This window comes from Mesoplodon mirus (genome assembly GCF_964341445.2).
Source record: "Mesoplodon mirus genome assembly, chromosome: 18".
NCBI lineage: Eukaryota > Metazoa > Chordata > Mammalia > Artiodactyla > Ziphiidae > Mesoplodon > Mesoplodon mirus.
In genome coordinates this window covers 39,155,716-39,170,347 of record NC_138994.1, presented here as the reverse complement: position 1 = coordinate 39,170,347, position 14,632 = coordinate 39,155,716, and the positions used below count along the sequence as shown (strand labels likewise).

At 64.8% G+C, this 14,632-nt stretch overlaps 2 protein-coding genes across 6 annotated transcripts in view; one reads left to right on the top strand and one right to left on the bottom strand.

The window, feature by feature from the left end:
- Nucleotides 1-2,191: 2,191 nt before the first annotated feature.
- Nucleotides 2,192-6,753, bottom strand: MIEF2 (mitochondrial elongation factor 2). Of its 2 annotated transcripts, none has more exons than XM_082603511.1 (4): nucleotides 6,508-6,753; nucleotides 4,760-4,917; nucleotides 4,416-4,596; nucleotides 2,192-3,981 (listed from the first exon to the last, which is right to left on the bottom strand). In XM_082603511.1, exons 2-4 carry the CDS (start codon nucleotides 4,904-4,906, stop codon nucleotides 2,927-2,929), a joined length of 1,383 nt encoding a protein of 460 aa, XP_082459637.1. In that variant the 5' UTR covers nucleotides 4,907-4,917; nucleotides 6,508-6,753; the 3' UTR covers nucleotides 2,192-2,926. The 2 variants fall into 2 exon arrangements, with proteins under 2 accessions (XP_082459637.1, XP_082459636.1); XM_082603510.1 differs by having other exon boundaries at nucleotides 3,152-4,033; nucleotides 6,508-6,590.
- A 21-nt stretch (nucleotides 6,754-6,774) lies between these two features.
- Nucleotides 6,775-14,632, top strand: part of FLII (FLII actin remodeling protein) — a 12,717-nt gene continuing 4,859 nt past the window's right edge. The window contains exons 1-14 of one of the 4 annotated variants that reach the window (XM_082603500.1): nucleotides 6,775-7,450; nucleotides 9,023-9,133; nucleotides 9,440-9,511; nucleotides 10,622-10,702; nucleotides 11,029-11,114; nucleotides 11,199-11,360; nucleotides 11,505-11,608; nucleotides 11,923-12,098; nucleotides 12,177-12,334; nucleotides 12,920-13,004; nucleotides 13,349-13,496; nucleotides 13,676-13,809; nucleotides 13,942-14,154; nucleotides 14,311-14,490. In XM_082603500.1, coding sequence (XP_082459626.1) covers nucleotides 7,388-7,450; nucleotides 9,023-9,133; nucleotides 9,440-9,511; nucleotides 10,622-10,702; nucleotides 11,029-11,114; nucleotides 11,199-11,360; nucleotides 11,505-11,608; nucleotides 11,923-12,098; nucleotides 12,177-12,334; nucleotides 12,920-13,004; nucleotides 13,349-13,496; nucleotides 13,676-13,809; nucleotides 13,942-14,154; nucleotides 14,311-14,490 — 1,773 coding nt within the window. In that variant the 5' untranslated portion in view covers nucleotides 6,775-7,387. Of the gene's footprint in view, nucleotides 7,451-9,022; nucleotides 9,134-9,439; nucleotides 9,512-10,621; nucleotides 10,703-11,028; nucleotides 11,115-11,198; nucleotides 11,361-11,504; nucleotides 11,609-11,922; nucleotides 12,099-12,176; nucleotides 12,335-12,919; nucleotides 13,005-13,348; nucleotides 13,497-13,672; nucleotides 13,810-13,941; nucleotides 14,155-14,310; nucleotides 14,491-14,632 lie in introns of all 4 variants that reach the window. The other 3 variants (XM_082603499.1, XM_082603502.1, XM_082603501.1) reach the window with 3 other exon arrangements.

Genomic DNA, 14,632 nt, shown 5'->3' with positions numbered 1-14,632 from the left:
GTTGAGGATCACGGACTCTAGGTGCACGGGTTTCAGTAGTTGTAACTCGCGGGCTCTAGAGCACAGGCTCAGTAGTTGTGGCACACGGGCTTAGTTGCTCCGCGGCATGTGGGATCTTCCCAGACCAGGGCTCGAACCTGTGTCCCCTGTGTTAGCAGGCAGATTCTTAACCACTGCGCCACCAGGGAAGCCCCCCTTTTTTTTTCTTTTAATTGTGGCCATCCTCGTGGGCCTGAGGTGGTGTCTCATGGTTCTGACTTGCATCTTCCTAATGACCACTGAAGTTGAGCATCCTTTCATTGCCCATGTGGCCTTCCACATCTTTGCAGAAATGCCTTTTCAAGTCCTTTGCCCATTTTTCAGTGTTTGTGCTTTTGTTGTTGAGTTGAACGATGCTAAACGCATCTGTGGATTTTAGTCTCTCCGCAGGGTGCTCCTGTGCACATCAGGACCAGAACTGCCAGGTGGGACTGGGGTCCTGCTGGCCACCCCTTGCTGTGCTCCCTTGGCTGTGCCTTCGCTGAGCCTGGTGGCCTCTCTGGGGGTGAGGGTTGCCATCGTCCTGGTTACAGTGATGGAAGCTGTGAGGGGGTTTTCCACTCAGGCCTCTCAGGACACTGGGTGGAAGACCCACTGTCCTCAGGGTGGATCAGCCACCTTTCCCTCCAGGACTGCAGATTTGGGGTCCTATGCCTTGTAACGGGTGGAGGAGATGGTGAAGCTGTAGGTCAGTGAGTGTCTATTTGCCCTTCTGTGCTACTCTTCCCACCTGCCCCAGCCGTCTGTTCACTCTGGCAGGTGGAATCACCGCCGTGCTCCTGGCTTCGGGTCACTTGGTAAAGCCAGGGACGAGGACTGCCCAGTTCAGCCGAAGGGTCTGCAACTCCCAAGTCAGAACTGCCCTCATTAAAGGGGTGAGAGCGAAGCTGGGCAGCGGCCACCGTGGAGGCCCCAGCACGACCGCGCAGCAGATGCTGGCCTTGGCCGGGGGACGTCGCCCCGAGCACCTCGTTTCTCCTTAGTTAATTCTGGCTTTTTCTTACTGAAATCACGGTATGAGGGGAAACCGAGACCTACCTGAAGCAGGAGGCCGCCAGAGGGCCCGCGAGTGGGGTCGGGTCGTCTGAGAGGGGCCTTGACCCGCTCGCGTCCCAACCGCTCCCAAGCCACACCTGGCCAGCCCTTCACTCACTGGTGCCCAAGACCCCCAACCTTGGTTGGACACAGGCCTGCAGAGTTCTGGCGCGCTTGGGCTCGGTGATGCTGGACCTTGTGTCCGAGACCTCTGGGTCGGGGGTGCCTCGCTTTGTGCTGGGTTAACGCTCCCGCTGCTGCCTGTGAAGCAGGTATTCTGGGACCCCTGTTTTATAGGGGAGGGGGCCAAGGCCGCCCCCGCCTCCAGCCTGCCCCCTTGCTGTCCCTCCGCTGCCATCACGGCTGCTCACCGCCGAGAGCACTCAGGCCAGGAAGCTCCTGAATCAGGTGACCTAACGGCTCTCGGGGAAGCCAGTCTCCTGCCCCCTGGCCCTCTGCGGAGACCGAGCCTATGTCAACACCCACGAGGCAGAGGCCACCCGTGGCCCTGCACCCAGGGGTACACACTAGCACCTCCTCTGGCCCTTGTGCTGGCCCTCGACCAAGGGAGGCCTCTGAGCCTGTCCCCACTTCTTGTCCCTAGTCCCAGTTGGAAGGGGGACACGCACGGGATGGGAAGGAGAAGCAGCACAGGCCTGGCACAGCTGCAGTGGCCCCACCACCGGCGCACATGGCCCCAAGCCCTCTCCGGCCTCGTGTGCCATGTGTGGTGACAGGAAGTTAGCCACGGCCACGGCTCCTGTGGGGACACTGAGACGCGCTTCCCAGTCTGTACGACGCGGGGTCCTGCCCTCCACTTCTGGGGCCACGTTTCTCTGCACACTGACAGTGTTGGCCGAAGGGCTGTGTGGCAGCCCCGCCCGTCCCGGAAAGCACAGGGGGCTCCAGGGGGCAGGCTTTGGGGAAGAAACAAAACCCTAGCCACCTGGTTCCGTTACTAAAGCAAGACATCGCTCCAGGAATCTTGTAACGTCCTCCCTCCACGTAACCGACTTTTCTCATTCGATCCACCGCCTCCAGGCTGATCCCAAGCTCCTCTGGTCGACTTTACAGAGCCTCAAGTGGCTGCATGTAAGAACCGAACATGAGTCCCGTGGACGTTTGAATTTTTCCTTTTTATTCTAGTTCACAGTTCTTGAGGCATAGCTTTGCTTCAGCAGAAAGGATACCAGAGAGAGGAGAGACACCTGGGAGGGGAGGCAGACAACGCCCCCCCACCAGCCAGTTTCAGGGAGAGTGCAGGGTCAGCTAGTGCAGCTGGTGCCAGCACCGCGGGGGCTGGGCCCAGCAGCAGCCAGGGGACACCCTCAGCTCCGGGCCAGGTGGGCAGCACACAGAACCTCAGCTCCCCCAGCGAGGAAGGGACTCTCCCAGGGCCCCTGCTGCCGGAAGAGAAAGTGCCCCCAGCTGGAGGGGAAGGGCCTTCCCCCAGGTGAGTCCCCGCTGGCCCACGTTAGAGAGCAAGCCACACACGCAGCATGGAAAACGCCAGCCTGTCAGTCAGCCAGCCAAAAGCTGCGTCCCGAGGGTTCCAGGCGACTCCGGCTCCTGGGGGACCAAACGCCGTGTCCACCGCCCAACACCAGCAGCCTGGAGGTGCCTGCACCTGAGGGAAGCATGACTCACCCTTGGGACAGAAAAACAGAGGCAACCTTACCCCTGCCCAGGACTCACTGCGGCTACCGCGGGCCGAGGCCCTGGGATCGGCCCCGAGGCCGAGGGGTGAGTGGGAGTGCGGGCCGCCCAAGCTCGCGCTGGCCCATTCTGGGTAAAAGCAAGGGCAAGGTGCTCCCGACGCCATGGAGGGAGGCGTCCGCCTGGGCCCGCGCCTCTAGAGCAGCCCCTCAGGGGCCTGCAGGCCCCAGTACAGCGTATAGCCCATGTCGTTGATGTCCTCTTCCCGCAGGCCGTCCAGGAGATTCACGCCACGGCTGAAGTGGCAGGGCAGGCTGGCCCGCTCCAGGCTGCCAACGAGCAACTCCAGGGCCTGCAGGAAGTGCTCCCCCAAGGCCTCCTCACCCCAGTCCGCTTCCTGCTCGCCCAGGTGCAGGACCACCTGGGTCAGGGGGCTGCGGCCCAGCCGCCCCAGCGCCGGGTGGCCACGGCAGACGCCGCAGAGCAACAGCAGCAGCCGCCGGCGGGTCCCAGCGTCGCGCTCATCCAGGGCCCGCAGCTGGGCAGCCTCTGCTGGGTACCAGTCCTGTAGCCAGAGGTTGCCAGCCAGCCCCTCCAGGGGCCAGGCCAGCAGGAGGTCTCCGGCCTGGGCGCCAGCAGTGGCCAGGAGCACAGCCACGGTGAGCTCCAGACACTCGTGCTGCACCTCGAGCAGCAGTTCCTCCGAGGCCACGCGCGGCCGGATCAGGCACCCGAGGAGGCTGCCGATGACTGGCCAGTTGACAGAGGCGGTCAGGGCCTTGCGGAGCAGCTCCAGCAGGACCCGGGGGGAGAGGTAGCTGCCCACCAGGAAGCGGTCCCAGGGGCTGCTTCCGCGGGGGTGGAACTCCAGCTGAGTCCTGCGCACGGCCCAGCAGCGAGGGTCCCGGGCTACGGTGTCCACACCAGGCACCAGGCTCCACAGGCCAGGCTCCAGCACCAGGGGCACCAGGAGACGCACGGGGTCGGCGGCCCCCGCCTGCAGCCCGTCGTAGAGCGGCCCGCCAGGCACGAGCGCCCCGAAGGGCAGTTCTGGGAACTTGTTCCGCAGGTAGGCCTGGAGCTCCAGGGCAATGTCGCTGGCCAGCTGCTTGGCCAGAGCCACGTGGGCCACTGGCATGGTCACGTGGTCCCGCTCGAACGCCAGCAGCTTCTCCTGGAACGTCAGGCGCACCGATGGCGCTGGGGAGCAGCGCTGAGGTGACGTCGGGGGATCTGCGTCTGCGGGCCCCTCTGTAGAGCGGAGGGGCGGGGGGCCGTGTCAGAGGGACTGTAACGTGACCACCTGAGAAAGCACCAAGCTCAGGTCCTCACGCACAGCGAGCGCTTGATGACAGATTCCCATCCAACGCCCTGAGGCTGAGACGACTTCATGCAGAGTGGGAAACTAGCCCCCACCTGAGGGCCCCCGCCGTCCTAATGCTGCCACCTTGCTCCAGTGCCACCCGCCACGGTCCACGTGTTCTGGTGGCTGGAGCCTCAGCACCACCCAGGAGGGGGAAGGACAGACAAATGCGTCATTAAACACTCAGGGAGCCCACGGCCCTGGGGGAAGAGGGACCCAGATGGGTCACACGGTCAGTCAGGGGCAGGGCCTGGCTGCATCTCCTGAACCTGACCACCAAAAGGGGACCCACCCAGGTCAGAGAGGAAGGGGTGCCACTCACCTGGGGCTGAGGGTGATGGGGCCGGGGGCGGCACGGGCTGGCTGAGGGCTGCAGGCGGGGGCCGGGGCTGGAGGCGTGGTGTGGCCTTGAGCAGGCTCAGCTCCTGCCAGCCGTCCTCCAGGCACGTGCAGTCCAGCTTGGCGTCATCCTCATCCCGAGGGTTGGTGGCCCTGTCGATGAGCTGCAGGCAGAGTGACAGAGGAGACAGCTGAAGCCCGGGCAGGAACGGCAGAGCCGAGGGCAAAGCCAGGCTGGTGGGGGAGAGGCAGGTGCGGCCTCGGGCAGTCCCACCATCGCCGCCCCGCTCTGGGAGCCCTGGGGTCACCGGTCCAGCCCGGCCTTACCCGCTTCACAGCCAGGGTGGCAATGCCCAGCACGGCAGCTCCGCCCACCCCCAGCACCAGGCGGGCGTTGGCCAGAAGGAAGTCCACAGCACCGCCCAGCACCTCGCCGTCTCGCCGCTTGCCCCGACTCTGGGAGAACTCCGCCATGGTCAGTCTGCCTGTGAGGGAGACAGGGTGTAGGGACCGCTCAGCGAGGGGGCCAGCCTGGCAGCAGGGCAGGGGCTCTGGCTGCCATCACGCTGGGATCACTGAGGTGAGCCCACGAGGGGGCTTCCTGAGAAGGGGCCACTTACAGAGTTTCTTAGGAGGAGAATGGCAGCTGCAAACAACCCCCCCCCAGACAGGGGAGCTCACGGAGAAAGGCCCCAAGGCCCACTGCAGGTCAGAGGAAGGGGACGATCTCCCCCATCCCACCCTCCAGGCCCCCTGACGTCGCCAAAGACCATGAGGTGGATCTTATCGACACCACCCGTTCTACAAGGAAATGGGCTGCTGGCCCACACAGCAAATGCTGGGGACTCAGACCCACAACTGCAAAACCTCTGGACTCTTGCCCACCCCTATGGCCAGGTCCTAAGAGCGGCCTCATCTTGGTTCCTAACTAGGGCTGGCACTGCAGGAGGAAACCAAAGCCCAGAGAAGACCACGGCTTGAGGTCCCAGGCAGCCTGCCCCAGACAGCCACTCAGGCCTTTGGGGGGACCTCAGTGAAGCTCAGGGGGCCAGTTGCCCCCCAAATCTCAGCAAGGCAGCCCCCAGAGACAAGGCTACCAGGTCAGAAAACAGGACAAGTGAGACGGCCCAGGCTGCCCTGGGGGCAGAAGCTTCCTGTCAACAGGTACACGCCAGACAATGTTGAAGGCCCCGCTGCAGCAAGGTAACTCTAAAGACCACAAACAGGGCTAGTCCAGTGTCCTGGACAGGGGCCTCTCGCCTCTCAGGCTTGGGACAGTGGTGGATGGGAAGCCGACCTCAGCTACTGGGAGCCCAGGCAACAGAAGGTAAGCTGAGGGCCGGAAGGCCCCAGATGAGGTTCGCTCATCTGTGAGATAGAGCAGGTGCGGTGAGGAAAGTTCCAACTTGAGGAGCCCCAGTGTGGGGCTGGGAAGGCAGGTGTCCCTGCCAGGCCAGTGCGCTAAGCCCCAGCTCGATTCTTACAGGGGGACCTGCCCTCAGGTCCCGAGCACTGAGAAGATGTGACCAGGGGACAAGCCCAGGGGACCAGTCAGATGGCCAGGAAGGACTGTCTCGCTGAGGACGCCCGAACAGATGACCCTGAGCTCAGAACCAACTCAACCCCAAGGACTTCTGCCGCCCTGCTCGCGGCGGGTGCCCGGGCTCGTTGCCAGGTGGGGCCGGCAGCCCCGCACCCCCACCCCCGCTCCCAAGCTAAAAATAGGCAAGAAGGCCGGGGGGTGACCCAGCGTGGCCCCGCGGCGTCTTCCTCGTGGGGGATCAGTATTGCCACCCGCCTTCAAGCTGTAAAGTGCTCAAAGACCCTGCCTGCCTGCCTGAGCTGGGTCGCGCAGACCCCAACCAGGAAGGGGAGAGGGAGAGGGCGAGGCCGGACCTCCCCTCCTCCAAGCCCCGACCGCGAGGGTCACCGAGGCCCTGGGAACGCCGGGATGGACCCGGGACGGACCCAGGACGCGACCCGACCTCTGCCCGGCCCCGGCTCTTCCCCGGTGCCCCCTTTCCTGGCAGGGACCGCGCGGCTGGCGGAGGCCACGCCCCGTGCTCCAGCCGTACCTGCGTCGCTGCTTCGGCGCCCCGGCCGGGGGACGCAGGGGGCCGCTGGGGCCGCGCCACTGGGCCGCCTGGGAATGGAACGTGGAGGACCCAGGAGCCGAACGCCGAGGCCGGGGTCGGCCGAGAGCCCGGCGCTCGCAGACGGGCAGGCCTCGGCTCCAATCGGAGCGCTCGAGGCCCGCGCCCACGTGCCACCCTGAGGCCGCCTCGGCCAATGGCGGACGCGCGCTTTTCGGGGCGGGGCTCCCCGGCGCGCTCCGTCTTAAAGAAGCAGGGCAGCGCTCCCCGCCGCGGCCATTGGAGACGCGAGCCTTTTCCGGGCCAGGCACGCACCCAGCGGGGCTCTTGGTCACTGTGGTCTGCAGCCGCCTCTCCCGTGAAGGGAACACCGGCTCTGTCACCTACTGGGGTCGCCATGTGCCGGCCCTGGGACGCCTCCTTCGGGGGGCGAGCGGGCACGTAACCGCGCACCCGGGGGTCGCCTCCGAGCGGGGACGCCGAGGAGCGCGGGCGCTGCCCCAAGCGAGCGTCTCCCGGAAGGAGGCCCGAGGCTCGAAACGAGGACCCGGGCATCCTGTTGCCGCTTCCCCCACGCGCCCGAGCCTGGGCCCGAACCACCGGGGTCCTGGGCGCCGGCCAGCTAAGGGGACAGAGCCGCGGGCCGAGAAGGCCCTGCGGGGCACAGGCGCGCCGTGCTCTTCGAGGCCCCGCGCCCCACGGGCCGGCCCCGGGCGCGTCCGGAACTGAGGGCTGGGCAGGCGCGGGCTGAGGGGTGGGGCCGGCGCGCTCCCCGCCCCGCCGGCTCCACGCTCCCCACCCTGTGCGCCCCGCCCCACCCCGCCGGCAGCCAGCTCCCCGCTCCCAGCAGCCAAGCGCCGCCATGGAGGCCACCGGGGTGTTGCCGTTCGTGCGCGGCATAGATCTCAGCGGCAACGACTTCAAGGTGAGCCTCGGGACGGCGGACGGGCCCCCCAACCCGCCCATCCGCTTCCTACGCGCCCGGGACCGCGGACGGGCTCGCCCTGGCCCCGCCCCGAACCGACCCCCCCAGGTCTCCGTCTGGCGCCCGCGAAGGAGACCCAGGGCGGGCTGGGCGGGCGCACGCGGGGTCTCGGAGCCGCGTCGGGGTGCGTGGGGAACCCCCACCGGGCCCCTTCCTGGCGCCTGGCCCCGCCCGGCCGGCCGGTGGCCCGGTTCGGAGCTCTTGCTCCCGCCTCCCCAGCCCTCCCTCCCCTCCCCTGTGACGTCACACTCCCAAACCGGGCCCTGACTCACGGCCGCGCCGCCGGCTCAGCCCTGCCCCCGCCTGCCTCCCCCATCTTGTGTGGGCTTGGGCACGTCACTTTCCTTCCTCGAGCTTCGCTTTCTCGTCTGGTGAAGGGGCTTAAAACTAGCCCTCTGGAGGCAGGGGTTAGTTGCTGTGGAGAGGGTGGTGTCGAGCAGCTGGGCGAGGGCCTGGGTGGCAGTTGTCTGAGCAGCTGCAGCACTGATTGACCCGGGCCACCAGGAACCCGAGCGCAGCCCTCCAGCCAGTGGGGGGACGGGGGGGCACAGTGGTTCTGGAGGCCCGAGAATGAGACTGGCAGGGTTTGGGCTGGTGACCAGAGACGAGGCCCTGAAAGTTGTTGGCCTGGCTCCTGGAGGTTGATCCCGGCTGCAGGGTGGGGTGTGAGCAGGCTCAGGCTGGGCGCAGTGTAGCATGAGCCTGGGTCGTCAGCGTCCGGCGGCCCCGGCTGTAGCTGGGGTCGGGGGTTGGGCCAGGGCCGAGGAGACAGGCCGCCTTCCTGCGTTTAACCCACGTGTGCACACTTGACCCCAGGCACAGGTGGCCACTTTTCTCTGCCCCCATCCCCACCATGCTCACCTGGGGTCCCCGTGTGTCCTCTCCAGACTGGGAGAGTCTGAGTCACCTGCTGGGAATGTGCCCGGAGGGGGAAGGGGATACCAGCCAGGGGCGCTGAAGGCACACGCTGCCCCAGGTTCACTGCCACAAGGGCTGGGGGTCCCGAGGTGGGCGTTTGAATATGGGGAGTGAAGGGTTGAATGAACTAACGAATAAGGCTGTGCCTGTGCAGGGTGGGGCGCTGGGGCCTCACACGGGGAGTCGACCTTGCCACTAGCGGCCATATGCTGATGGCAGGGTGGGAGCACAGGCAGGGCCTGGACGCCAGGCAGAGGCATTGAGCTGATGTAACCACACAGGTAGGTGTGCGGGTGTCACCTGGAATAAGCTTTTTTGGGGCCGAGAACACAGCAAGAGAGACAGAGTCTAGATCAGCAGCCATCCTGACCATTAGTTGTTCTTTACGACGCTTTTGTCATCAGGGGGTTTTATTAGTTCTATTCTATGGGGGAGGAAATTGAGGCACAGAGTGGCAGAGTGACTTGTCTAGGGTCACACAGCTAGTGAGAGGTGACTGCTGCTCTCAAAGGCTTCCGTGGGCAGTGGGGGCCACTGGGCGGTAGAGCAAGGGTACCCTGTCCCAGACTAGCCTTACCACGACATACTCCTCAGGGTGGCTACTTCCCTGAGAATGTCAAGGCCATGACTAGTCTCCGATGGCTGAAGCTAAACCGCACCGGCCTCTGCTACCTGCCGGAGGAGTTGGCCGCCCTGCAGAAGCTGGTAAGAGGCTCTGGGCAGGCAGGGAGGGTCCCTGTGGATGGGGCTGGCCAGGTGGGGAGAACCTGCACAGAGCACAGACGTCACAGAGGAGGATGTTGACCACAGCAGAACTGGTGGAGAGGGAATGAGTACCCTATCCCGGGAGGTGTGCAAGAAGAGTCTGGGTCTGTGAGGGAGGGAAGGTGCAGAAATGGACTGGGCCTGTGTGGCTGAGGGCCCCCTGGATGGGGCAGCGTTGTGGTGGCAGATGGGGGCTCCGTGGATGCCCCACCGCCCAGCTGAGCCCCTCTCCCTGTCCCTGCCCAGGAGCACCTGTCGGTGAGCCACAACAACCTGACCACGCTCCACGGGGAGCTGTCCAGCCTGCCGTCGCTGCGGGTGAGTGCCGCCCGAGGCTGCAGACCTCGGGCCGGAGCCTGAGGGCCGGGCCAGCACCTCTCTGCACCCGCACACTGCGGGGGGAGAGCATGCAGTAATGCCCTGTGTTGAGTAACCGTGGGGGAAGCGCTGAAAAACCCCAAATCCCACCCAGTTTGAACAATAAGTACTCTAGCAACTATTAACAGCTGAGTGCCATTCCAGCTGTTTCACGAGGGCTTTTTATGTGATCTTCATCTCCTCCAAGTTCACAGGTGAGGACACTTGGCCACGGAGGCTGTGCAGGTTGCATAGCCGGCAGTGGTAGAGCTGGGGTAGGGCGGGGTCGGGCAGGTGGGCGGGGCAGTTCACTTGGGCCTCTGCTCTCCATGGAGCCCCCGTCCCAGACCCTCAGGCCTCCGCGAGGGTTATTCCCATCCAAGGTCGGAGCCCTGAGATGTTAAGGGCACAGCCTCTGGACTCGAGTTTAAATCTGAGCTCTGCCACTTCCTGGCCGCATGACCTTGGACGAGTTCCTTCCACTTTCTGAGATGGTCCAGCAGTGACCGCCGTGAAGCAACATGGTGGCACCACATAGACGCTGGGGCTGAGGGGAGCAGCAGCGGTGGCTCTTGTTAGTGTTTTTGTCTCTTGCAGTCATGGTGCCATCACCTGGCCTGTCCCCTCCCCCTCAGCCATCCTGCACTAACTTCCTGCACTTTTGAAGCGTGAGCAAGTTTCAGCCCTAAGGGGAGAGAAAACAGACTTGCTTTGAGTCTACGCTCTGACCTGTCTTTGGTTCAATCTTCTTCTGTACTAGAAGCTCTGACTCAGCTCTATCCCTGTCTTGCCCTTTGGGGTTGAGAGGAAGAGGGATTATTCCATCAGGAAAGGTTCTCTGAGATTCCGTGTGCTGGGCTCTGGGGCACATTTGAGTTGGGCTTTGAGGTATAAATAGGAGCTCATTGGTAGTCTAGAAAAGGCTTGCCAAGTAGAGAGATTACGAGTAAAAGCCAGAGTGGGAGAGCACTCAGGCCTGGCCTTGGTGGACTTCCAGAGGTGGTGTCCCCCAGATCCCTGTTTCTCCTGGAGGGCGGAAGCTAGGAGTCACAGACTCTCGTGTATCCCCAGGCCATCGTGGCTCGAGCCAACAGCCTGAAGAATTCCGGAGTCCCCGATGACATCTTCAAGCTGGATGATCTCTCGGTTCTGGTCAGTGGTTCCCTGCCACCTGGCCCTGTGCCAGCCCCACGGTCCAGTGCCCACCCACTGTGCTGGACCCTGGGGCCGTGGTGATCCCGTTCTACAGACGCAGGCACCTGAGACTTACAGGGGGTGGTGCCTTGTCCGAGGTTGCTGATGGAGTCAGATCCCTAACCTAGGCCCCCTTCCTCCCGGGGTCCCACTGTCTCTCTCTGCCCTGAAGCCCCTTCCTCTGCTCCCCTCTCAGTGCCTGTCCTGACCCTCGAGCCCGGCGGAGGCCTGGCAGGGTGGGACCAGCCCTGACGCCCCTGACTCGGCCTCGCCCCTCCACCCAGGACCTGAGCTACAACCAGCTGACGGAGTGCCCTCGGGAGCTGGAGAACGCCAAGAACGTGCTGGTGCTGAACCTCAGCCACAACAGGTGCCTGGAGGGCGGGCTGGGCGGTCGGGGGCCCAGTCTCGGAGGTGGGAGCACGGCCCTGACCCGGCAGCCCTCCGCCCGCAGCATCGACGCCGTCCCCAGCCAGCTCTTCATCAGCCTCACTGACCTGCTGTTCCTGGACCTCAGCGAGAACCGCCTGGAGAGCCTGCCCCCGCAGATGCGCCGCCTTGTGCACCTGCAGACTCTGGTGCTCAACGGGAACCCGCTGCTGCACGCCCAGCTCCGGTGGGCGCCCACCTGGCCCTCCCCGCCGGGGCCCCGGCCTTGCTGGGGGTCGCGTCTCGGCCGCCGTCAGCCTCGTGCTGTGGGCCCACTCGGCCCCGGGCCCCGGGCCCCAGCCCCCGGCCTGAACGCTGCGTCTCCCCACAGGCAGCTCCCGGCCATGACGGCCCTGCAGACCTTGCACCTGAGGAACACGCAGCGCACCCAGGGCAACCTGCCCACCAGCCTGGAGGGCCTGAGCCACCTCGCAGGTTGGCAGTCCCTGGGGACCCCTCAGCCCCTCACTTCCTCACAGAGGAGGGGATGGTACCTTGCTTCAGTGAGCACCTCTAGGGGAAAGGGGGTGCGGTTCTGTCACATCTCCTCCCGTTGTCACCGTGACGATTGGGAGTAACACCAAGTTACGAGTAGGCTTTGTGCATAGACACCCTGCTCTGAGAAACCAGGAGGTGAAATCTTGTACCTGAGGCTACAGAGCCAGGAGGGGGAGCCGGGGTTCACACAGGCCCGCTGCCCCTGGAGCCCACCGCAGGGGCCCCGGCTGACGTGCCTACCCCACGCCCAGATGTGGACCTGTCCTGCAACGACCTGACGCGGGTGCCTGAGTGCCTGTACACCCTCCCCAGCCTGCGGCGCCTCAACCTCAGCAGCAACCAGATCGCGGAGCTGTCCCTCTGCATCGACCAGTGGGTGCACGTGGAGACCCTGAACCTGTCCCGCAACCAGCTGACCTCACTGCCCGTGCGTTGGGGCCCAGGGAGGGCGGGGAGGCTGCAGGCCGCCCCTGACCCGCCCCTGACCCGCCCCTGCCACCTCTAGTCAGCCATCTGCAAGCTGACCAAGCTCAAGAGGCTGTACCTGAACTCCAACAAGCTGGACTTCGATGGGCTGCCCTCGGGTATTGGCAAGCTGTCCAGCCTGGAAGAGTTCATGGCTGCCAACAACAACCTGGAACTGATCCCTGAGAGCCTCTGCAGGTGCCGGGCCAAGGCTGGGCGGGGAGCATGGCGCAGAAAACCCCAGAATCCCAGCCCCACCCTTCCACCTGCCTCCGTGGTCTTCGTGCATCGTAGGAAACGGGAGGGCTTGAGTTGGCTTTGCGGTGCAATCCCCAGAGCAGTCTCTGGGGGCATGCCAGTAGGGATGAGGCCAGAAGGACTCCACTGCCACCTGCATTTGGGACACAGTGCTCTGCTTCCGTCCCCTCCTAGAAAAAAGCGTCCACCAGCGTGGTCCCCAGCACTGAGGACGGAGGGACCCTCGGCAGCTTCTGGGTTAATTTGAGGGCAGAACGTGTTTTTTGATGCCTTCTTGTTCGCACCCAGGGGCCTTTAGTTCTTGGAAGGTGCTGCCCTGTAGAAGCCGCAGAAAGACCCTCCCGGTCACTCAGCTGTGAGGAGACCCCGGCTGCTCCCGTCTTTGCTGGCACCTTCAAATTGGCTGGTTTCCTAACTAGCCAGACTGCTTAGTCTCTCTGGCCCTACTTGCCTCCCCAACCCAGGACTGGAATGCCCCCGGCTCCCTGTCTGTCACCCCCCTGAGGCCTAGCTATGTTGTTACAGGTGCACGAAGCTGAGGAAGCTGGTCCTGAACAAGAATCGCCTGGTGACCCTCCCGGAGGCTGTCCACTTCCTGACAGAGATCGAGGTTGGGCAGGCGGCTGGTACTGGGGAGAGGGAGGGACGGGAAGGGTGCAGACAGACCCCAGAGAAGACCGAGCACAGGGCTCCTGGAGGGGTGGCTGGTGCCAGGGTGAGGAGCGGGTGACCCACGTCCTGTGTCCACATCACGCTCAACAGCATCGCTTCAGCCTCATAACCAGCCAGTCTGCGAGGTCACACTTCACAGACGGGAAAGCCCAAGCCCACGAGGGTGGCTGCAGGATGAGAACCTGGGCCCTTTGGCCCTGGAGGTTGCAAAGAGCAGGGGTTTGGGGTGGCCGTGAGGTAGACCTTGGGCTCAGCGCGGGCTCTGCTTGCCCCACGAGGCAGGTCCTGGACGTGCGGGAGAACCCCAGCCTGGTCATGCCCCCGAAGCCCATTGACCGCACCGCCGAGTGGTACAACATTGACTTCTCGCTGCAGAACCAGCTGCGGCTGGCGGGAGCCTCCCCTGCCACGGTGGCCGCGGCGGCGGCTGGTGAGCAGGGGAAGGTCTGGCCTGGCAGTGGGGGCTCTTCCCTGGGCCTCAGCTTACCCATCTGTAAATTGGGTGGGATGCGCTCTCTGGATGCGGGGCGTGGGGTTGACCCGATTGGCTGGACGCCCCAGGCAGGGTAGGGGGCAGTCAGGTCAGCTGTGTACCCCTCCCCTCAGCAGGGAGTGGGCCCAAGGACCCCCTGGCTCGCAAGATGCGGCTGCGGAGGCGCAAGGACTCGGCCCAGGATGACCAGGCCAAGCAGGTGCTGAAGGGTATGTCGGACGTGGCCCAGGAGAAGAACAAGAAGCAGGAGGTAAGGCGGGCTGGGGCTCAGCCTCTGCTCAGCAGTGCAACCTGGGCCCAGCGGGAGGGGGGGCCCTGAGCGGACCAGCGCGAGTGGCTGCACAGGGTCAAGCCACTATTATACCTGCGATCCTGATCCCAGGAGAGCATGGACTCTGGAGTGCCTGGGGGCAAGGTGCGGCGCTGGGACCAGGGCCTGGAGAAGCCGCGCCTCGACTACTCCGAGTTCTTCACGGAGGACGTGGGCCAGCTGCCTGGCCTGACCATCTGGCAGATGGAGAACTTCGTGCCCGTGCTGGTGGGGGAAGCCCTCCACGGCAGGTTCTACGAGGCCGACTGCTACATTGTGCTCAAGGTGCGGGGCCAGGGGCTACGAGGCCCGACCTGGACGGCTCAGAACCGCCCGCTCCTAGCTGTGTTCTGGGGGGGGCTGGGCGGCGAGGGCTCTGCCCGGAAGGCTGCCCAGCAGAAGCCTTGGGGGGGCTGACCCGGCCACTGCCCTGGCCTCCAGACCTTTCTGGATGACAGCGGGTCTCTGAACTGGGAGATCTACTACTGGATCGGCGGGGAGGCCACACTCGACAAGAAGGCGTGCTCTGCCATCCACGCCGTCAACCTGCGCAACTACCTGGGCGCTGAGTGCCGCACCGTGCGCGAGGAGATGGGCGACGAGAGCGACGAGTTCCTGCAGGTGCGGTGGGCGGGGCCGACTGAAATGTATCAGGTGCTGAGCCCCGCGATGGCAGACAGCAGGGATGGATGGGCTGAGGTCAGGGAAGTGAGGTGAGGCCACCGGTTGGGAGCCTGGGTCAGTGGAGGCGAGTCCTGGCTCA